General features: G+C 36.7%; 1 protein-coding gene across 2 annotated transcripts in view; it reads left to right on the top strand.

The window, feature by feature from the left end:
• PRMT3 (protein arginine methyltransferase 3) overlaps positions 1-24,607 on the top strand; it is a 78,370-nt gene that overhangs the window by 2,822 nt on the left and 50,941 nt on the right. For both annotated transcript variants that reach the window (XM_084894739.1, XM_084894738.1), the window contains exons 4-9: positions 1,956-2,005; positions 3,537-3,639; positions 5,534-5,693; positions 7,536-7,680; positions 11,410-11,475; positions 18,525-18,646. In XM_084894739.1, the coding sequence (XP_084750865.1) occupies positions 1,956-2,005; positions 3,537-3,639; positions 5,534-5,693; positions 7,536-7,680; positions 11,410-11,475; positions 18,525-18,646 (646 nt within the window). The remainder of the gene's footprint in view (positions 1-1,955; positions 2,006-3,536; positions 3,640-5,533; positions 5,694-7,535; positions 7,681-11,409; positions 11,476-18,524; positions 18,647-24,607) is intronic.

Genomic DNA, 24,607 nt, shown 5'->3' on the forward strand with positions numbered 1-24,607 from the left:
CAATAATGAAATACACAGCAACAGCCTATCTTTTTGTGACAGTAGCCTTTGAGGAAAGATTAAATATAAGTCATTCTTCTAGATAGGATTTTACTGTAAGCTTATATTGACTTCACAACTCAAAAGGAAGTCAATATAATGATTGCATTTTTATCATATAAATGTTAGAATTAAGGAGAGTAGGAGAGTATATTAGAATTAGTGAGAGCAAGCATAAAGGTGGACTTGGGAAAGGAAGTGGAACATTATGAAAAAAGACAACTTACCAAGTCAAAGCATAACGTGAAATTCAAGGCTTACGAGGTCGAGTTTCATAAGGAGTTTGGTGAAAGATTATAGAAAAAGGATTGATGAAATTAAGGTGGTAAGTAAAATATTTAGATGATGATCCTTTTGAGACTTGCATTTAACCATACCTATTTTACTAATAAAGTCTTCCACTTCTTTAAACGGATGTAAAAGACCTGCACTTCTCCACTAAAATTAAGTATAGGGTTTTGTTTTTTTTTTTTGGCCCCTGTATTTACTAACAACTGCAAAGGACATTAGATAAACATGATATAACATGTTTATAAATTATAAATTTAAGTGCAGCTACTTTTGAAAGACATGAATAACTTAGTCTCTTGGATTTTTTTTTCTTCATGTTTTTAACAAGCATTTTTAAAGTGTGACTTGGAATCATACTGTAAATATAACTTTGTACTAGAGGCCCAGTGCTCAAATTCATGCACCGCTGGGTTCCCTCAGGGGGCCTGCAGGAATAGGGCCCCAGCTCATGCCCCCAAGCTCACAACCCCAGCATGTGCCCCCAGCCTCACAGCCCAGCCTGGCACCCTGCCTTAGCCTGGCACTACCCCCTCACCTGCTCTACCATCCCGCTTGTGGGGCCTTCGATTGGGACTGGGCCCCCCACCTGGCTCCCTCAGTGCCTGGGAGCCAGGTGGCACCCCATTTTCCACCGCCGCCGCTGGTCGCCATCTGTGAGGTTATCGGCGGGGCATTTGGGCCCTTGCTCACACCCGCCTTGGCCTGGCATCGCCCACGCACCTGCTCCACCATCCCACCGTGGTCCTGCTCTCATTGGGACCCATCGGGGCCAGCAGCACCTCCATTGCCCACTGCCAGCGCTGCGTGGCTGATGCCTGCCATGTTCTGTGACACCCCCTGGTGGTCAGCGCATGTCATAGCGAGCGGTCGAACTGGTTGGGCAATTTGCATGTTAGGGTTTTATTACAAAGTATTTTTTTCTCACCACATAAGGATTTCTATATGCTATTCTGCACACAAAAAAAAATTTGTATGCTATTATGTTCCTCATACAACATTTCTCTGGAGAGATATTTGGAAACGCTAGTGAATTGAACTCAAACCTGAGACCCTTCAGTGCTCAGGTTGACGCTCTAATCAATTAACCACTGGCCATGGCTGTTTTCCCCTGTTTTAAATGCTGTTTCATTTCTGGAAAGATATGGGAACCAGATAACAAGCCTCATTGTTTTCCAACATGCATCATTTAACTTAATGTTAAAGTTAATACACTTTGTATACTCCATATTCTGGCTAAATTATAATTTGGTAGGCACTGTAAAAACTGGGAATGTAGAAACTAAGTTCTAATATCAACTGCCCTATACTTGGAAAAGTCTTGTGACCTAAGTTTCTTGATTTCTTATGCTCTTAGAAATGAGAAGAATTCTAAAAATTAATTTTTCATATTTTAGAAATGCAAGAAAAACTGTAAAAACTTGTCATTTATGCTAGCTGAATAATTACAATATTCAGAAGTATCAAAATTACTATTTCTAGTTCTTAACAAGAAATTTAAACTATTATAAGTTGTAGTTTAGAGGACAGAAATATTTTATTGTCTAACCAGAGAAGCCACTATAGAACAGGTCATTTAAACAAAACTCATCTTAAAATAGGTAAATTATCTTTTTTTCCCCCTTTAGGACTTGAATTCTATGGATACATTAAACTAATAAATTTTATTAGGCTTAAGGTAAGTTGGCTACGTAATTTACAATTTTGTTTTGAAACTAAAGAATTACCACTACCAGTGGTGACTAAAAGAATATGAAGAACTGCTTTACAAGAAACGGTTTTAAATTTGTCAGACGTCATATTGGAATCATGGACATTAGGAAATGCCACAATTAACAGGACCGAGTAAATCGGGTTGGGGAGTCTTTTTTCTCCCAGGGGCCATTTGGGTATTTATAACATCATTCGTGGGCCAAATTGTCAACTTAAAATTTAGCCTGGTATATTTGATCAAACATTTAATTAACTCACCCCTAATACCTTGGCAGGTCCAGACCAAATGATTTCACAGACCTTATAGGCCCGAGGGTGACATGTTCCCCGCCCCTGAAGTAAATGTATGCACACCATGCTTAATAAGTGTCATTTTTAATTGCATTTAAGATGAATCAATGTTATTTATAGAAAAGTAATTCAGAGTCAGATAAAGGGGAAATACTAAAAGTGTTCCTGTAAAATCCAAAATAATTTCTACTGTGATTTCAATTACTACTCTCTTTGTTCTATTTTTCAAATACTTTGTTCTTTTTTCTATTCTATTCAAATGAGTATTTATATTGCCACTTCCTCCAGATCCAAACAATATAAAATTGTGCAGTGATACCATTGATTAAGCAGTCATCCAATCAAGTTAAGGAAATGACAATTGAACATAGACTCCTTAAATAGAGATTTTGTATAATGTCAACATGATTTCCTATTTTGTTAAATTTTCCTAGTTTTTGCTAAGGGAATTTTATGATTATACTAGGGGCTCAGTGCACGAATTCATGCACCTTGAAAGGAATTGTGGGGAGCGAGGCTACGATTTGGCACAGGAGCGGGTCTCGGCCCATCCTCTGTGCCTCTTTCCGGCCTTTCCTGCTACGGCCCCCAATCCCCTCTCTGCCAGCAGCCCCACTCCTGCCGCTGCTTCCACATGCTGAGGGCACTGGCCCTGCTTACACCTGCTGACAGTGCCAAGTAATCAGGACTGACACCAGGTGCCAGCAGTGGGTGCAAATGGGCTGTCGTCAGCAGTGTGTGAGAGGCAGCTGCTGACCCTGATTGTCCCTCAGGAGCAGCGGGAGATGGAGAAGTCCTGAGGGGCGATCAGGGCTGGCAACCGCTTTTTTCACCAGCTGACGGCGCCGAGCGATTGGGACCAGCACCGGGCGCCGGCAGTGGATGCGAGCACCTGGCAGGACCGTGGCACAAGGAAGCAAAGAATTTTCAATAACCACCAGAGGCTCGCCCCATGACAGTGACCAGCACCCTGCTATGTCCTGGCGCCCCTGCTCACCTGCTCCACCATCCTGCCATGGCCAACTCCTACCATGTCCTGCCTGCTGCCAATGCCCGCCAAGTTCCGCATGCGGCTCCTGGTGGTCAATGCATGTCATAGCGATTGGTTGGTTGGTTGTTCTGCCATTCAGTCTATTTGCATATTAGGGTTTTATATATATATATATAGATGCATTGAAAAAACATGCAATTAATTTTACATCCAGAATCCTACAGTTGAGTATATGAATTCCATATGTAATCCAGTGCCTTGGGAAAAAGAAGAGTATTTGAAGCCAGTATTAGAAGATGACCTTTTACTTCAGTTTGGTAAGATGAATATATCCTTTCTGGAATATGTTTCAAATATTATACTTACTTAAAGAAAAAGTAAACTCCATTTTTTTCCACTCAGATTTCATTAGTTTTTCCTTACTCTCCCCTTTCTGTTCCAAGATACTATGTAGGATAAACAGTATATTTAGTTGCCATGTCTCCTTAAGCCCCTCTTGGCTATGACACTTCTCAGGATTTCCTTGTTTTTGATGACCTTGACAGTTTTGAGGGTTACTAGTGTACAAAGATTTAGAGTGGAACATGATTTGCATAGTTCAAAGTATCGTCCCAAGAAATTTATTTTGTTTTTGTTAATCCTTATCTGAGGATATTTTTTTCATGGATTTTTTTTTCCTGTTTTTTTAGAAAGGGTAGAAGGGAAGGAATGGAGTTTGGGGGGGTGGGGTGGGGAGAGAAACATTGATGTGATAGAGACATAGCATTAGGTTGCCTCCCACATGCCTGAGATTGAACTTGCAACCCAGGTACATGCCCATGATCAAGAATCAAACCCAAAACCTTTTAGTGAATGGGCCAATGTTCTAACCACTGAACATACCAGCCAGGGCCCAAGACATTTATTAATTACAAAGGAGATGTTAACTTTGCAGTGGAGGAATCCAGCAGGCCACAACCAAGTGTATTGAGGCAGGCATGAGTTTGAATCTTATTTCCTTCATTAAACAGCTGTATAACTTTGGGCTAGTCACTTAATTTTTCTAAAATTTATTTTCCCCATGCATTAATCCAGGGATAATTATTTACAGTTTAGCTTGCTTTTGAGGATTAACTGAGATATAATGCATGTAAGATAGCTGGTAATCAGTAAATATTAAGGTTTTTTCCTTCCATTTTATTGTTTCTTTCAGTTTTTGGTTCCTTATAATTAATGCTTATTTATGTGTTCAATTTAGCCAACTAATGAAAAACAGACTAACAGCCTGCTCTTTAAATTGAAATTGAAGCAGTTTGGATTTATACATTGACTTAAAGTACTTTTACTAATTTTTTTTCAATTAGTTGCATAGTAGGCATTTAGTATATATGTATTTATTCCTAACATAATTATATATTTACTAATGGCCCAGTGCATGAAATTTGTGCACAGAGGGGTATTCCCTCAGCCCAGCCTGCACCCTCTCTAATCGGGGACCCCTTTGGGGGATGTCTGACTGCCAGTATAGGCCCACAGGGATTGGGCCTAAACCGGCAGTTGGACATCCTTCTCGCAATCTGGGACTGCTGGCTCCCAACTGCTCACCTGCCTGCCTGGTCGCTCCTAACTGTCTTTGCCTGCCTGACTGATTGCCCCTAAATGCCCTCCCCTGCCAGCCTGATCTCACCTCCAACTACTTCCCCCTGCTGGCCTGATCTTGCCCCCAACTGCCTCTGCCTGCCTGATCACCCCTAACTGCCCTCCCCTGCTGGCCAATTTGGTTCTGATTGGTCAGTTTCTATGCCAGTCAGCGTCAAAAGCTCTGCCTCCTAGGCAGCCATTGGCTCATCACAGTTCACCCAGATTTGGTTCTGATTGGTTGGTTTCTATGCCAGTCAGCATCTCTGGGCCTATCTCTGGGCCTGATCCGAGCGGCAGGGCTGATCAGCAGCCCCTGCAGAGACCTAGAGAGAAAAAGAGAGTAAATGGCTGATCAACAGCTGCCACAGAGGCTGCAGATCATACCCTTCCTCTCTCTTCAGGCCTCTCTCCGGGCCTGATCTGCAGCCCCCGTGGCAGTCAGTGCTGGGTCACCACGCCCACACCATTGACTGCAGGACTAACTTCTGGTGCTCAGTTAAGCCTTCAGTCGTTTTAGACGTGATGGACCCTGGCTCTTTATATATATATAGATTATAAAATGGCCTGATAATGTCCATTTATTTTTTTTAGATGTAGAAGACCTTTATGAACCAGTGTCAGTCCCATTCTCATTCCCCAATGGACTCAGTGAAAATACCTCTGTTGTTGAAAAATTGAAACATATGGAAGCCAGGGCACTGTCTGCTGAAGCTGCATTAGCTAAAGCGCGTGAGGATCTTCAAAGAATGAGGTAATTTGTCAGTCTATAAAAAATTAATTGCTTAGACTCACCCAAAATAATATAACTAATAATAATATATACTGGAAAATACAACGTAGATATTTAATTTTAATATATTAAAACGATACATTATATTAAATATATTAACATTTTTTAATATATTGTGACATTGTTGATTAATATAAAGTTCTCATATATTTTATCATTTTATACTAATGATAATTATCTGAAGTGTTTTTGTTTTTTGATGCTGCCTTCCTTTGAATTACCCTGTTTCTAATAGATTTCTCTATTTTACTTTCCTCTCCCATGCTTTTTTGTTGTTAATCCTCACCCAATGATATTTTTTTCCATTGATTTTTAGAGTGAGTGAAAGGGAAGGAGGGAGGGGGAGAGAGAAAGAGGGAGAAACATCGATGTGAGGGAGACATATCGATTGGTTGTCTTCAGCTCATGTCCCAACCTGGGGGCTGGGGGTTGAACCTGCAACCTTTTGGTGTGAGGGCCAGTGCTCTAGCAACACTGGCTTGTGCTGCTCTCCCAGGCTTTTAAAGTGGCAGGATTAATATTTTTTATATTTGGGAGGAATATGGGGTTAAAATGTTTTTTTTTTTTAATTTTTTTATTTCTTTATTGATTAAGGTATTACATATGTGTTCTTATCCCCCCATTACTCCCCAAAAATGTTTGTTTTTAAAGAATCAAAATATAATTAAATTATGGTATAGTATTTAATCAGAGAAACCAGACACATATGGTTTTCTCCAGTGAGTAAATTAGTATTCTACTGGCTTAGTTCTTCTCAGAATTTAATGTGCATGTAAATCATCTGGGAATCTTTTTTTTTTTTTTAATAATATATTTTATTGATTTTTCACAGAGAGGAAGAGACAGGGATAGAAAGTTAGAAACATCGATGAGAGAGAATCATCGATCAGCTGCCTCTTGCACACCCCCCACTGGGGATGTGCCCGCAGCCAAGGTACATGCCCTTGCCCGGAATCGAACCCGGGACCTTTCAGTCCGCAGGCCGACGCTCTATCCACTGAGCCAAACCGGTCCCGGCTGGGAATCTTGTTAAACCGTAGATTCTGATTCAGGAGGTCTCTGGTAGGGCCTGAGATTCTGCCTTGTTATCAAGTATACATCTAGCTTTACCTCCTGGATTTGTAGTTTGGTTGTTGCGCGAGTACCCACTTTATGATTTGCCAGAATGTTGAGTAGGAAGGATAGTATAGCTGATTGCAGTTTCCCTTGCCTGTTTCTGAGATTTTATGCTGGGTAACCTAGTAACCACCAATAAGTCTACTATCTGCATTTTTGCACTTCTTCCACATGCTTACCTTACAGATTCTAATATATGATCAGAGAGGGGAACTAAGTTTTAGAGCTGCAGTGGATGGTGTTGGTGTATATAAATCCCAAATTGGGTCCACTTTCTGCCCATATAACCCTTTGATGAGATAAAAGGTTTTAAAGAATATTAATAGTGCTGAAATATTGTATTACATTGATTCAGCTACTACTAAAATAAGCTTTTGGAATATTAAGAATAATAAAGTTGAATAAAGGTAATCACTTATTTTGTTCAGCTGAAAGATATAAACAGCTAATAATCTGCAGTTGGCAGTGCTTTGTGGTTTGCAGAAAGAATGCTTACAACTGGGTTTGAATATGCCATTGCTTGAGATCCAGCAGGGGGAGCTTTCAGTTGCTTATGATAGAATTATTTAGAAGGCTCATCACACTCTACTCACTCCTGCCCCCCCTTTCCTCTTCCTCAACCTCTAGCCTTCCCTTTTTCATGGTCCAATAAACCTGTCTCAAGGGTGTATTTCAAATTGATTACAGACAATTTGCTCAGGATTTTGTGATGAACGCAGATGTCAGAACCTGGTCGGCATCTACTTCTGCCATTGCAGACCTTCAGGAGGATGAGGATGGTGTTTATTTCAGCTCATACGGGCATTATGGGATACATGAAGAAATGCTAAAGGTTAGAAAAGAGCACAAATGCACCGAATCTATAATTAAGAAAAACTTTAATAAGACAAGTCCTTAATACATATGCTACAGAAAACTGGTTTCTGTTTTTGTTTGTTTGTTTGTTTATTTTATAGCTGCTTTTTAAATCTCTTTGGTGCTTGATAGTCTTGGGTTGAAAAGATTGCAGAAGCATCAAAGTCATTTAAGTTTTGTTTAAGATCATTATTAGCCTTCGTTATGGAATTACTTTTGCTCTAAATAGAACATTGGTAAAAAAACAACTGCTCTAGTCTTCTCGAGAACAACTATTAAATATGAATAAATAAATTATACTTTTGCCTTTAAACGTACAACGGAAATGATTAATTTTAGTGTTTTAAATAGCTATACTGATTTCAGTTTGGACAAACAATTCCTTGGTACAAAGTTTAATTATAAGTTATTTTCAGTTGTTATGGCATAACTCTTTTACATTTGAAATCATTAATATATAGAGAAATTTTCTAAATTGCTTAAATCAGGTATTTAAGTTTGACTGGTTTTAATTTATATAATAGTAATGTCCACATGAAATACAAGTAGATTTCTAGTTATACCTGATAGTTATAGATTTCTAGTTATATATTTAATCATGTATTATATTATACACTAGAGGCCTGGTGCACGAAATTTGTTCATGGGGCGGTGGTGTCCCTCAGCCCAGCCTGTACCCTCTCCAATCTGGGATCCCTCTCACAGTCCAGGACTGCTAGTTCTCAATTGCTCGCCTGCCTGCCTTCCTGCTTGCCCCTAACTGCTTCTGCCTGCCAGCCTGATCACCCCCTAACCACTCCCCTGCCAACCTGATTGATGCCTAACTGCTCCCCTGCCAGCCTGTTTGCCCCAACTGTCCTCCCCTGCAGGCCTGGTCCCCCCCAATTGCTCTCCCCTGCAGGCCTAGGTCCCCCCCAACTGCCCTCCCTTGCAGGCTTGATCACCCCCAGTTGCCCTCCCTTGCAGGCCTGGTCCCTTCCAACTGCCTCCCCTGCTGGCCATCTTGTGGTGGCCATCTTGTGTGTTGGAGTGATGGTCAATTTGCATATTACTCTTTTATTAGATAGGATTGTAAACTAGTAAGATAATTTTTCAATTTAGTAAAATTGAAAATATCTAGAGTAAAACAGATATTGAAATATAAAACTTATTGAAAATTTTAGATGTTTATCTCTCTGAATTTTAGAATCCACAACCTTTTCTTGAAACAAACAAGTAATTCCTTTCTAAATGATTCTCCAAAAGATTGTTTTTTTATGGAAGCCTCAAGACTATGTTCCCCTAAAACATATATGTTTGAAATAACCAGGGGATTTAATAATGTATATATTTTGTTTCTTCAGTTTTGTAGATTCAAAGAATGAAGGCTTGCTGATTAATAGTAATTATTATTACTTAAGGTTTTTTTTTTTAAAGCAGTACCGTGTCATTTTTTATTTTTATTTTTTTTAGTAATGACATGTCATGTCATGGTTATGCTTCTTGTCAGTTGGGTAATGACATAGTATTACACATAGTGGTTATCTTATTAGAACTACTACATAACTTTTAAGTCCATAATGAAATTGTATAAAAGACATTCACTTCATTTTTTTTGTGATGGTTGTGAAAATTAATTTTATTGTGTCTAGAATATTTTCTTTGAAGTAGTTAATCTAAGCCCATGTTTGTCCTTTTACATCATCCCATCAATCTGAATGCCATAAACCTTTAATGCCTTTGACATAAAAATTGTGTTGCATTTTTCAGACAGATAAGGTTGAGACTGTGTCTTTAGCACAGTATTCAGGAAATTCCAATTTGAGCACTTATTTCTAATACTCTGTCCGGGGTACTTGTAGCTATATATCAATAACTAAAAGATCTTTTTCTTTTTAAAATTTTTGTTGTCTTTTAGAGAGAGAGGAAAGAAGAGAGAAACAGAAACTTTGATTAATTGGCACACATTATGCCTTCATTGGTTGATTCCTTTTTTTAAATTTAAATTCTTTATTGTTTAAAGTATTACATATGTCTCCTTTTTTCCCTGGCCGCTCCCACCCCCCAGGACGTGCCCTCACCTCATACTGTCTGTGTCCTTTGGTTACACTATTATGCATGCATAAAAGTCCTTTGGTTGGTCTCTTACCCCCACCTCCTTCAATCCCCATCTTCCCTAAAAGGGCTAGTCTTATATGCTTGCATTTCGTATTCAGTGGATTTTTATTTAAAACTTCAGTTACTAAATTCAAACTGCTCTGTCTGAAGCACTATGTTAGGTATACTTTGGATTTCATGGCACCAGGATGAGCATATGAACAGTAACAGATGGATATGTAGAAAGAGCCTGGATGAAGGATTATAGTTGAGCAGAGCAGCAGTGCATGAACTTAGGACAGGAGTTGGGATGCTAATGATTAAGTTGGAGCAGTAGTGAAGCAATGTGATTGGTGAGGGTTTTCCAAGTGACTGGGTCGTTGACTGATGTTCCCCATTTATAGGTTTTATATTACTGCTTATGGTATAATAATAGTATAAAAATGGCACAAATGTATGAAATGCTATGTTTTTTTAAGTTTTAAAATTAGTTAATATGTGTAACAGTATTTAAACATTAGATTTCTTTTTAATAATTCTTAAAATCTTTCAGGGAAAGATTTAATATCTTTCAAATTAAAATGTTGTTTATAAAGCAATTAGTAATAACTATCAAAAAGTGTGGAATTAATTATGGAACTCCCCCTTTTTAGATCCAGTATTTAAGTAAGACAATTTTTCTTTTAATTTAAGGCTTCTTTTAAATGTTTTTTGTGTTGTTCTTAAATCACAATATTGGCATAAAATTTTTTTAGGGGGGGGTGGATGCCTTATATAAATTTTATATTGTAGTATTTTGTGTAATTGTTTTTTGTTTTAATGTACCTAGTATGAGTCCCAAAACTAGAATTTCTAGTTTGAGATACTTTTTTTTGTTCTCATTTTACTCACTTGGCAACAGAACCCTTTGCTGCTTACTTTGCTGTTTGTATGTATCTCAAGTGAGGTAATTTAAAAGGAAATCAGCTCTGTTCATGAACCAACATAAATGTTAGCATTCAGTGCCTGCCTTGTCACAGGTCACGTGAGATTCCAGAGTGCAGAAGTCTCAGAATGTGAACTGTAGGGCTCAAATGATTTACTTTTAAGCATCATTTCCTACCACAGACATTTGTAGAAACAAGACAGGATTATAAATCAGATAGGTGCTGACAAATGACTTTCTTAGAAAAACCATACTCAGTTTAAGCTTCATTTTTCATATGTAACTTTACAGTTACCTATTTTGTGTTTTTTTCCCCCCTCCAATATTTTAACATAACTCATAATATAGGGAGCCAGGTTCTACATTCCAAACCTATTTAAAGGAGCAAAATATCATGTTTATCTTCTGTTAGCTTTAACTGTCAGTTGAAGTCTTATGATAATGCATGTCAAGGTGAAAATGTATACATTTTTGAGAATTTAGATTTTATTTGACTCAATGATATTCTTAAACTTTTGTGTATGTCTTGTTGCTATTTCTGTTCTTATTAATTTCTTTTAGGAAAATAAAATTAATCTTGGTTTTCCAGGCAGAAGGTGGCTATGGAAACTAACAATGTGTAATAAAATACCAAATAACTTTCTAAAAATGTTTTTATTTGCTTAGGCTATTCTATAAACACAAGTTTTTCTTTCTCCACCATAGGACAAAATACGAACAGAAAGTTACCGAGATTTTATATACCAAAATCCACATATCTTCAAAGACAAAGTGAGTATCATAGGTTACAGAATTGTACATTTCATGCAGATCTTGGCAAATAGAAATCCTCTCTTGTACTCTGGCTTTATTTAATGGAAGACTTTTATGATGTTGCTCTGTGGTTCAGAATACTGATAACAGAAATGCTGATTGGTACTGTTTATCATTCAGTATATTCTTTTCTTTAACTGAAATCATTAATTACAGTGACATAGCTTAGTTAAACTTTGGTTATCCAGATAATATTGCTTAAGTTATATTTTTTATTTACTGTGCTGCTTGTGAATTTCAAATATCTGATAAATCCCATACCAAAGCCCACTTTGCATTAATATTCCAGTTTGTCATTTAATTAAAAATTAATAATTTTAAGAAGTTACTGGTATGTAGGGATAAATAATGTAAGGGAGAGTTTATATTATGTGCTTTCTTTTAAGACCTCATTTATTTGCCCCTTTATGAGACAGTAAATTTTTCAATTAATCTTCATAACTGCCTCAGGTTATTTCAAAGATGATCTTTCACACTGTGTGTGTTTATGTTTGAAATTTGTATGATTTGTTTTTCCTTGTGAATTTTTAAAAATATATTTTTATTGATTTCATAGAGAAAGAGAGAGGGAGAGAGAGATAGAAACATCAGTGATTAGAGAATCATTGATCATTGATCGGCTGCCTCCCGCATGCCCCTTATTGGGGATTGAGCCTGCATCCCGGGCATGTGTCCTGACCAGGAATCAAACTGTGACCTCCTGGTTCATAGGTTGATGCTTAACCACTGAGCCATGTCCACTGGGGAAGACAGAATTTTTAAATAGTTTTTCTATTTACATGCAAGTGCTGGAAAAATTTTATTTAATATATGTGTCTAAAAAAACACACAACACTTCAGCCCAGCCATTGTGGCTCAGTGGTTGAGTGTTGACCTATGAATGGTTGAATTCTCAGTCAGGGCATATGCCTGGGTTGGGTGACAGCTTCATCTCATTGATGTTTCTCTCTATTTCTCTCCCTTCCTCTCTGAAATCAATTAAAAAAAAATTTTTTTTTTAAGTTAGAATTAAAAAAACACTTTGTTTTTAATAAAGCAGTTACTGGTATGTTACCATTAGAAATTTTGCTTTATATTTATAATGAGATTATGCTCAGATTTTAATTTTATTTTTTTTCTTAATATCTGAACATAATGTACTGGTCTGGGAATCCCTAGTCTTGCCTGGCTTCTCAGGAACTAGCTATTGAATAATTTCAAAGAAGTGGTGAATGTTTTTGAACTTCATCTATAAAATGATTTTTAAAGCACTCTGGGTTCTAAAATTGTATTATTTTTGTTATAACAAAAGCACCATCATTTTCTTTCTTTGACTTATCTTTTCTTAATACTTTTTGCTATGTATATATAACATAAGAACTTAAGTGAAGGTAAGTTAGGATCATAAGATTAATCATTGAAAAATTACACAACTATGAGTATTTCTATTATATGGAGCACATCTTATTGGTTCATAGACCTTATACACAGTCACTTTCCGCTTCTTGTTTTTCATTTGTGACAGTATTATAGAAATGTTATATATATTATATATATTTTCAGACAAAATACATGACTGGGGAAAGCATATAATGTTTATTACTATTTTGTCTTCTTTTTGCTGCTCTTACTGAAGATATTAAATCTGCCAAAGTCAGAAAAGAGCTTATTAATAAGTTGGGAGTATATTTTTTGTTATTTGCTTAAGACACTTTTATTTAACTTATCGATGTGCAATTAGTTTTGGTTGGCATTTATGGTTTCTCAAAAATATACTGTAATGTAAAATATTACATATATCAATTTCTTTTTAAAGCACATTCAAGGGGTTTTATGTAATTAAAAATATTAAATCGAGGGCTCATATTTTTCAATGATTTGGCATACTTTTCTATAATACTATGGGCGCAGATTTAGAAAATATACTACAATATAATTAAATAGCATTTGATAATTTATAGCAGTGTTTCCCAAACTTCTCTCATGATGAGAATCACCTGGTGGAGTTGTTAAAACACAGATTCCTGAATCCCAACTAAGAAGTGCTAAACTAGGATTTTTGGGAACATATAGGTAAAATTGTATACTTAACTAGTGCTCTAAGACAGATGTTATATACAGAGCACTAAGTTAGGTATGCAATTTTACCTATATGTTCTCAAAAATCCTAGTTTAGCACTTCTTAGTTGGGATTCAGGAATCTGTGTTTTAACAACTCCACCAGGTGATTCTCATCATGAGAGAAGTTTGGGAAACACTGATTTATAGGTTACTTTCAAACATGTTGCCTCATTGTTCCTATACAATATTCTATTTACCTTCATTTCACACATGAGGAATCTTGATGCCGATAGGGTAATTGATTTTTTGTAAAATAGGCCATTAAAAATAAACAAACATGAAGACTTTTAGTCCTAGTCTAGTGCCCTTACCCTATGCCACTACACTTTAGTACCATTATGTTGAAATAGAATGAGTAATTAGGGTGGCATTCATTAGTTATATTTTAAGTCACACTATTTTTTATATAGGTCAGTTTCTGTTCACAAAATTACTTATATATAATTCTTTTAAAATGTATGAAATAGGGCTCTCCTAAGTTTTATTACCATTGTTTTTGTTTGCTTTATCTCCATTAGGTAGACAAACTTTATTTTCACAACACTAGCTTCTAAATCATATTACATAGTGCAAGAAGAGATTTATTTTTCAAAAAGATGTTATACTTGAAAATGTGTTCCTTCCTTTTTTCCTTTCCTTCTCTGTCTATCCCTCCCTTCCTGCCACTTTCCCTTCATTCCTTTCTTAATATTGTTTCAATTCACAGCTCCTGTGGAGGCCATATGGTTTCTCAGATTTAATTTAACTTTGGGTGGCATTTAATTGTGTTATCACCCATTTGTAATTAATTTCCATTTGTGGTCCATTGAAGAAATTCACAGTGAGGTGCCTCCTTTATGCTTTTGATTATGAGCTACTGTTAAAATTCATTTTTTCCTTTGAAAAAGTGAATCAAATTCTTTCATGATTTTATGCGTTAGTTTATTCTGTTATTATTTGTACCTTTTTGATTCAATCAAGTTTTAGTTTATTTTCTCATTTATCTAATTCTCAGCTAGATATAATAAGCTAGAGGCCTGGTGCATGGATTTGTGCACCAGTGGGGCCCCTTGGCCTGGCCTGTGCCCTCTCATAATCTAGGACCCCTCGGGGGATGTCAGATAGCTGGTTTCAGCCTGATCCTTTCAGGCCCAATTTAGACAGGAGAGATCCCGATCCTGTGCATTGAGCGCCTCCCCCCCCTCCCCCCCCCCCCCCGGTGGTCAGTGTGCGTCATAGCCATCAGTCGTTTGGTTTCTTAGGAGTTTATACTGTATATATTGATAGATAATTAAGATAGAATTAAAAATATAATTTAAAATACTCTAGGCTTTAGAAACAGATTGACCTATGTTTGAATGCCAGCTTTACAAATTAGTTTGATCCTGGACCTGTTTCTTCCCCTCTCTGATGTTTACTTTTATTATTTGCAAAATGAGGATTAAATAAATTATATATATGCATGATCTATCTAATAAAACAGTAATATGCAAATTAACAATCACTCCGCTATGCCCATAAGTCATGCCTGCAAGCCACGCCCACCAGCCAATCAGGAGTGAGTATGCAAATAAATCCAACCATGATGACTGTGGCTACAGAGAGCAAGAGGGAGGGTTGGGTTTCCCCGGCAATGGAGAAAGCCAAGCTTTCTGCCTGCCTAGACCTCCACTCAAGGATACAAAGTTTCAATGATATAAGATAAATAAATCCAAACAGAAATGGTGGTGGCCAAGGAACTGGAAAGAGCAGGAGGCTAGGGTTTCCCCCAGCAATGGAGGAAGCCAAGCTTTCTGCACATCCTGGCCGGCCCAGGCCTCTGCTTAAGGCTACAAAGTTTCAAGTATAGAAGATACATAAATGCCAACAGAAATGGCTGCCACCACAGAGCAAGCAGAAGGCTTGGCTCTGCTCCAGGCTACAAAGTTTCAATTATAGAAGATAAATGAAACCCAGATACCAGGGCCTCTGCTTGAGTTGCCGGGGGGCGTGGCCGGCCTGCAAACCACCATGGGCACCAAGGGAATGCCCACCCTGATCTGGGACATCCTTCAGGGCAAACCAGCTGGCCCCCATCCATGCACCAGGCCTCTATCCTATCTAATAAAAGAGTAATATGCAGATTGATTATCTCTCCAACACACAAGATGGCCACCACAAGATGGCCAGCAGGGGAGGGCAGTTGGGAGGGACCAGGCCTGCAAGGGAGGGCAGTTGGGGGCAATCAAGACTGCAGGGGAGAGCAGTTAGGGGTGACCAAGCTGGCAGACGAGGGAAGTCAGGGGCAAACAGGTTGGCAGGGGAGCAGTTAGGCATCAATCAGGCTGGCAGGGGAGTGGTTAGGGGATGATAAGGCTGGCAGGCAGAAGCAGTTAGGGGCAATCAGGATGTCAGGCAGGCTAGCAGTTGGGAGCCAGCCTTCCTGGATTGTGAGAGTGATGTCTGACTGCCTGTTTAGGCCCGATCCCTGTTAGACACCCTCAAGGGGTCCCAGATTGGAGAGGGTTCAGGCTGGGCTGAGAGGCACCTCCCCTCCTCATGCAGGAATTTCGTGCACCGGGCCTCTGTATTATATGTTTGTGTGTGTGAGAGTTTTGCAAAAGAATACAACCTCTAATTGGAGTGGATAATACATATTCTTTTGTACTTAGCTTACGTCGCTCAGTTTTTCTTAGTGATAATTCTTTTTTTTTTTTTTTTTTAATATATTTTATTGATTTTTTTTTTTACAGAGAGGAAGGGAGAGGGATAGAGAGTTAGAAACATCAATGAGAGAGAATCATCAATCAGCTGCCTCTTGCACACCCCCTACTGGGGATGTGCCCGCATCCAAGGTACATGCCCTTGACCGGAATCAAACCTGGGACCTTTCAATCTGCAGGCCGACACTCTATCCACTGAGCCAAACCGGTTTCGGCAGATAATTCTTTTTTTTAAATCCTCACCAGAGAATATGTTTTTATTGTTTTTAGAGAGAGAGGAAGGGAAAAAGAGCCTCTTTTATAAGTTTACTAATCCCATTCATAAGGGCTCTGTCCTCATGATCTAAATCACCTCCTAAAGGCCCCAGCTTCTGACACCATCACCTTGGTTGGGGTTTAGGATTTCAATACATAAATTTGGTTTTGGGAGGGATGACATACACAAGCATTCAGACTATAGCAACCATATATCAAATCAGTGGGGGAAACAGACTTTTTAATAACATCTTGGGACAATTGGTTAGCCTTCTGAGCAGAAGTAATTTTGGAACCATACCTCAGTGTATACCATGATAAGAAAACAAACTGTATTAACGAAACTATAAATGTAGTAGAAGGAAATGTATAAGAATGAAATAGTAGAGAACATGAGGAAGATCATACTAATTATGATCAAAATCCAGAAGTCTTAAAAGAGTAGTAATGAGTTTGACTGTTAGTAAAGAATTTCTTCATAGCAAAAAATCACTGTAAGCAGAATAAAAAACAAATATATGCTGAGCAAAAACATTGTAAGTCGAATTATAGAAGTAAAATCTCCTTGATTTACAAAGAACTCTTATTTGATAAGACTTGGTAAGAAATATTTGATTAGAAAATTGATAAGAAAAGGACTAGTAACAATGGAGAAAGGATATAAGTAGATAGTTCACATAATAAAAAACTACAGTTGGCTCTATAATACAGTATATAAAATGATGCTAAACTCCACAATAATGGAAATGCATATTAAATCTGAACTGGCATATTATTATTTTACATTTGCCAAACTGGCAGAATACAAAAGTTTATCTGTTTCATGGGCTAATCTCACTTATGAGGAAATTGATACTTAGACATTGCTGGTTGTAGTCTTCATGAGTATAATTGCCCTGTGAGGGGCAATTTGGTTATGGTAAACAGGTTTATAAATGTGCATATACTGTCTGACACATTTTCACAGTGTTTTCACTTCTAAAAATATATCCTATTGATTTACTCATGTGTGAATGGGATTAGATATAAGATTACTTATAACATTGTCATAGTAAACTTTCAGAAGGTTGACTGCCCCCTGGTGGTCAGTGCACATCATAACGAGTAGTTGAACAGCTTAGCATATCATTAGCATATTATGCTTTGATTCATTGAATGGCCAACTGGTCGACCGGACACTTAGCATATTAGGCTTTTATTATATAGTAGGTCCTTGGGTTACGTCAGAGACTCATTTGTATGGCATGATGTAATGCGATTTTTGCCATAAGTCAGAACCCACCTATATAAGCACCTATGTCCCTCACATGGAGCACATACACAGCAGTAATGAAATGAAACGGTAAAAAAAAATGTAAAAGATAACAATTCCTGACCTTTACTTGTGGTAAGTAAATAATAATAAACAGAAAGCACATATGTATATACATCAAAATGACAGAACTTTTTTTTTTTTTTTTTTTTAATAAATAAATGGGAGATGGCAATGTAACCACGAAATGACATATTTTGAGTCTGACATAACTCAAGGACTACCTGTATAGGATTTATGTGACTATTTTTAACTCTGTTGAATCAGGCTATCATGCTTAAGTTAATTCCTGCCATTCAAACTTGAGATAGTTTATTTCTGTAAAATTTAGAATTACTAAACCCAAATTAGTGCATGCATATAATAAGGAAATTAAAAGCAAGATACTTTTCTATTAAGAAGTCTGTGGAAGTTGCTTATTTCATATAAAACATCTCTTAAATTTACATTGTTGTTTCCGATTGCAACAGATTGTGGCCAGATATCCTGTTATAAATATAAAACAACCCATTTTAATGATATCCTTAGAAATTACCATATTTGATAAAGTTTTAAAATTTAATGATCAATTCATAATCAGAAATAGCATACTACATAAATAGAGTTTAAAATATTAGATTTTTTCGATAACATCTGTTTTTTAATTTTTATCACACTAGGTAGTTTTGGATGTTGGTTGTGGAACTGGAATTCTCTCTATGTTTGCTGCTAAAGCCGGGGCAAAGAAGGTTCTTGGAGTTGATCAATCTGAAATTCTTTACCAGGCAATGGATATCATAAGGTAGATGCATTTTAAGGCTTGGTTTAAGATTATTTTTAAGTTTGATGATTAACAGGTTTTCTTGTCTTTAGTAGCTGTCTAATGCAGACTCAAGACATTTATCTTTCAGTAAAAATTTATTCCAGAATAATAAGATTTAGACATATGTGATCTGACTAATCTTTTCACAGTTCTCATTGATGAAAATTATTTTTATATAACTTTGTCTTTCCAATTACAGCGATATGTATGCTAATCTATAATAATAAAAGTGTAATATGCTAATTAGACAGACATTCTTCCAGATGTCCTTCCAGGTGACCTTCTGGATGAAGCCAGCAGCCGGAGGGAAGCCCAGGTCTTGGGTGCCTGCTGGTGGCTAGAGGGAAGCAGGTCCTGGCAGCCGGGGAAAGGAAGGCATACTCTCGCATGATTTTTGTTCATCAGGCTTCTAGTCCTTTCTATATAATAAAGAAGTAATATGCAAATTGACTGTCACTCCAACACACAAGATGGTCGCCCCATGTGGTCAAAGATGGCTGCCTCCATGCAGACACAAGATGGCTGCCACAAGATGGCCAGCAGGAGAGGGCAGTTGGGAGGGACCAGGCCCTCAAGGGAGGGCAGTTGGGGTGATCAGGCCTGCAGGGGAGGGTAGTTGGGGGCAATCAGGTGGGCAGGGGAGGACAGTTAAGGGTGACCAGGCTTACAAGGGAGGGGAGTTAGGGGTGACTGGGCCAGCAGGGGAGGTCAGTTAGGGGCAATGGGGCCAGCAGGGGAATAGTTAGGTGTTGATCAGGCTGGCTGGGGGAATGGTTAGGTGATGATCAGGTTGGTAACGGAAGCAGTTAGGGGCTATCAGGCAGGCAGGCAGGTAAGCAGTTGGGAGAAATGAGTTTAGAATGGAGTTTTTTTTTGTTTTGTTTTTAAATAAAGTGATCTAAATATATATATTCCCTTTACAATCCTTGAATTGTGTTCAACATAATTTTTATCTCTTTTCTCTATTTAGAAAAGAGATCTAACATCTTTAAAGAAATGAGTTTAGAATGAAGTTTTTTTTAAATAAAGTGATATAAATCTATCTATATATCTATATATATTTATATGGCTTATATGTATAGTATATATTAATTATAAATAAAAAGAAAAGAAGGTAAGACTTATAATTCTGAGGTTACAGACATGTATAAAGAAGAATATAGATGTTCAAAGGTATTATATTAGCAGGACCAAATAGTGCTCAATGTGATACATAGAAGGAATGAGAAATTGTTTTTTATTCTTGCTGTTACATTTGGAACTCTGCAGTGCATGATCATTTTAGAAACGTAAACCTACCTAAGGATAGCAAATCCATTCAGTTGCCAGACAATTGTACATTTTCACGCTCATGAAGCAGAGATAGCTTCTGGTAATATTTTTATTATTTTGCTTGTTTCTCATCAGCTCTGTCATGGAATTGCTCATTATTCAGACTTTTGAATGTTATTGCAGAGGAGTTTTCGTAAGAAGGTTGATCCATCATATAGCTGCAATGAAATACTTTCAATCTCAGTATGACATTAAAGATGAAATCTTTCATATTGCCTGTGTCTAGGATACTGTTAGAAATGAAACATTTATAAAAGCCAGGAGAATATTTTGATCTGTTATTACATTTATGTGTCCTTCTTTAGTTTCTAGGTTAGGAGTTTTATCTTAACCTTTTTATCCCTAACACCTAGCAAATTGATACATGCTAGATGGTGAGTAAAGGCTTTTTAGAAGAATAAAGTAACAACATAATGATTTAAAAAGTAGTGATATTATGTGTGTTTGTATGTGTGTGTGTGTATGATGGGAAACAAGAGAACAAAATACATCAGGATAAAATTCTTAAAGTAAGGGATGTTCCTTTATATTTTATTTCTAAATTTATTTTTTAAAATATTTTAAAATTAATTTCAGGGAGGAAGGAAGAGGGAGAGAGAGATAGAAACATCATTGATGAGAGAGAATCATTGATTGGCTGCCTCCTGCACTCTTCCCACTGGGGATTGAGCCTGCAACGTGGGCATGTGCCCTTGACCGGAATCGAACCTGGGACCCTTGGATCCGCAGGTCAACACTCTGTCCACTGAACCAAACCAGCTATGGCTTTGTTTCTAAATTTAATAGAAATTACAGAAAAGTGAGTTTAAACTGAACAGAATTTTGAACCACTGATGAAGCTAAAATGACAAAAAAAATATTTTACTGCTGTGAAGACACAGAATTCTAATGAAGATTGTCAGGACACCTTACAAGGAAACTAAAATCATTTCTTCTCCCACCCTACCAAGTCCTTAATTTCCTGTCCACTCAGTGGTCCTGTCTTGGGGAGGGGGATCCCATAACTACCTAACTAGTTCAGTGGCTCCCTAGAAGAACTCATGTGACTCAATAGAAAGCTGTATTCACAGCTAAGATTTTTTTTTACAGCAAAGGATATAGTCCAGTGGCAGCAAGAAAAGGAGAGCTATTACTAAAGAGGTTATGTACAGGGTCCCAAGTAATCCCTTTTTCTCTGTAAGAGTACAATGTACTTTTCTCTGTACCCGTGAACTTCAGAGGTCTTGTAAGATGTCTCTACCCAAGGAAGTTGGTTCATAGTTTTCAAAGGGCTGGTCACATAGGCAGCACATACTTGTCATGTCAGATACCAGGTGACATGACATACTTGTCATATCAGATACCATGTCAGATACCAGGTGCACATCAGGAATCTTTATGTTTACTTTAAATATGCTGTCATCTGGTTTATTTTGGTTCATGGCTTCAGGAATATGGAATAATATCATTACCCAATAACTATGCGAATGCCTTAATTCACATTTTTACATTTCCCACCTGAATTAATGCATTTGCATGTAACCGACTCAGTTATTTGTTCGTCTTTGCTTCCCACAGCTCTCTGTCGTTCATTCTCTAATGCAGCCAATTTTACTTCCCTACCCAACTCTCTTCCCTTTTAAATTAAAGAAAGGGGAGATATTTTTATGTTAAGAAGACTTAAGAAAGAATAGAAAAGAACTGACAATTACCTACGATCTTGTTATGAGATAGGAAAGTGTTGATTTTTCTAACAAATTTCCACTAAAAAATTAGTAATTTCTTTGCCTATTGGATTAGTTAAGAGATTTACTTAAGGTACCTTTTTATATTACAGTGTCATATTTCTATAGATTAAAGGTATAATAGTATTTGAGCAGGTGTTTCCAGAGATAGAATTCATTTAGAATGTTTTTATGCTAAAAGTAAGGTATAGTGAGAAGCTACTTGAAAACAGTAAGTAAAATCTATAGTTTTTTTCATGAATGAGATATTAGATGGTGATTAAGGTAAATAGTCTCATGAAAGAGGTTATTTATGTAAATGATATCTGTGTTAAGCTGTTTTAATACAGAATTACTGGGAATTACGGTCTTTGTCATTTATTTTATGTATTCCCTGAAATCTTAATCTTTCCTGCTATATTTATATTTGAACAAGTAATTACTGATGCAAATAGGATTATGACTTGTAGGAGACAATAAACAACCTGAGCAGATGGCCTCTTACAGAGCACATCTTGTTTCTGCATAAGCATTATGAAGATATTTTTAGGCAACGGGAAAATTTTTCTCTTTTAAGAAGCTTGCTTTTGTTTGCTTTGAAGTGTTTGTAACTGTTAAAGCCTTAATAAATATTTCAGTCAATATTAAACAATTGTAGCAATTTCTTAAGAAAGAATTATATTAAATATTTCCTTGAAGAAACTCAAATATGATATAGGCATTCTTTTTTAAACTTTTGTGTGAAATATAACACACATTAAGTGTATGAAACATAAAAAATATGTTATAATATGAATAACAATAATTATAGTGAATGTATTTTATTTTAGAATTCCACCCACCTCCATTTCACTATACATAAATCTGACAAGGTTTTTATCCAGAACCTGTAAAGAACTCTTTAAAAACTCAATAATAATGTTCCAATTGAACCGAGTTTTAAAATGGGCAAAAAATTTGCACAAAAGACGGTACAGGAAAATTACCATTTGGTATATTAAAATATGCTTGATTATTAGGAAAATGCAATGGTGAAATCTCACCATGCAGTTACATTTAAAATATTAATAATGCTAAATGTTCACAAGGATTTGAATGACCAGGAATGCACATATATTGTTGGTGAGAATGTAAAATTGTACATACACTTTTAAAACAAATGGGCAGTTTCTTTAAAATATTAGATATACACTGCCATTTGACAGAGCAATTCTACTTGCACACAAATATTTATAGCAGCTTTATTCTTTATAGCTCAAAGCTGGAGACAGTCCAGAATTCCATTCACTGTGGTGTGGATAAATAAAATTGTATTTTATCATGCAGTGACATACAACTCACCAATAAGAAAGAATGAGCTACTTACATACACAAAAATACGTATGAATCTAAAAAGTATGCCTGTTGAAAGAAACCAGACACAAAAGGATACATTTAGTACGATTCCATTTATATGAAACTCCTCAAAATACAAATATAAGATATAGTGGAAGGGAAGAAAATCGGTGGTTGCCTGTGGAAGGGAAGACTTTCTGGGAAGGAGCACCTATGAATCTTTTCGAGGAGATAGAAATGTTCTACATATTGATGATGATGGTGGCCACCTAAGTATCTCAGTTTTAAAATTCAACAAAATTTACCCTTATAATAAATGTATTTTATTTTATGTTAAAAATACCTTGATGAAGTTGAGGGGGGAATTTTCTTTTTGTTAGCAGGAAAAAAAAAAATCCTTTATAATTCACATACGTCCTCTAATGATTGAGAATTTATTTAACTAGATATAAACTTAGCTTTCTTTTAGCATTTTGAAATGATCTCTTTAACTCCGTTACTTATTTCATATTACAAAAGAGAGGGTGAAAGGTATGTGCTAATACTATAATCAAACATATAAAAATGTCTAATGAATGTTACTGGACAAAATTAATTTATGATTGGAGCACGATTTCAAGTTTTATACAGCATACCTCACTTTATTATTATGATAATATCATTACCATTATGTAGTGCTTGAAAATATATATAGCTTTCATAAATATTTGATCCTCATAGTAAGTCGTGACATGGATAGAGCAGGTATCATTATTTTCTTTTACACATGAGCACATAGGCTCTGTGAGAGTATTAAAATTCGCTGAAGATCTCTTAGCTGACAAGTGCTAGAGAATCTGGGATTCAAAGTAAGGACTTCTGGCTTCTAATTCTCTCTTCAATATGACACACTTCCCTTTAAAACATACTTTTGTTGGCTAGTCTGTCTCCGTCCCTCCGTTAAAAAAAAAGACCTAGTAACTACCGTGTTTCCCCGAAAATAAGACATCCTCCGAAAATAAGACCTACTTGTAGGTTTCCTTCTGAGTGAAATATTGGGTCGGCAACTAAGTAATTGCGGATTTTTTAAAAAATTTTTTCATGGAACTAAATAACTTTATTCTGTAATGTATTGCCCATTTTGATCAATGACCTTTTGCCATCTTTCAGGCAGCATCATAATCCCACGTTCAAAAAACTTCTGGTTTTTATTAGCAAAAAACTGAATCAGGTACGATTTGACATCATCATCATTATTGAAATTTTTACCATTCAAGGAGTTTTGTAAAGATTGAAACAAAAAGTAATCAGATGGTGCAAGGTCAGGACTATATGGTGGATGTGGCAAAACATCCCAACCAAGCTCCATTAATTTTTGCCGAGTGACCAAAGATGTGTGTGGCCTTGCATTGTCATGATGGAATACAACACCTTTTCGATTTGTCAATTCGGGCCGCTTTTCTTCAACTGCATTGTTTAATTTCATTAGTTGTTCAATGTAGACATCAGAATTGATCGTTCGGTTGGGGTGGTAAGAGTTCAAAGTAGACAATTCCTTTGTAATCCCACCAAACTGATAACAAAACCTTCT

The sequence above is a fragment of the Pipistrellus hanaki genome (assembly GCF_964339955.1).
Source record: "Pipistrellus hanaki genome assembly, chromosome: 9".
NCBI lineage: Eukaryota > Metazoa > Chordata > Mammalia > Chiroptera > Vespertilionidae > Pipistrellus > Pipistrellus hanaki.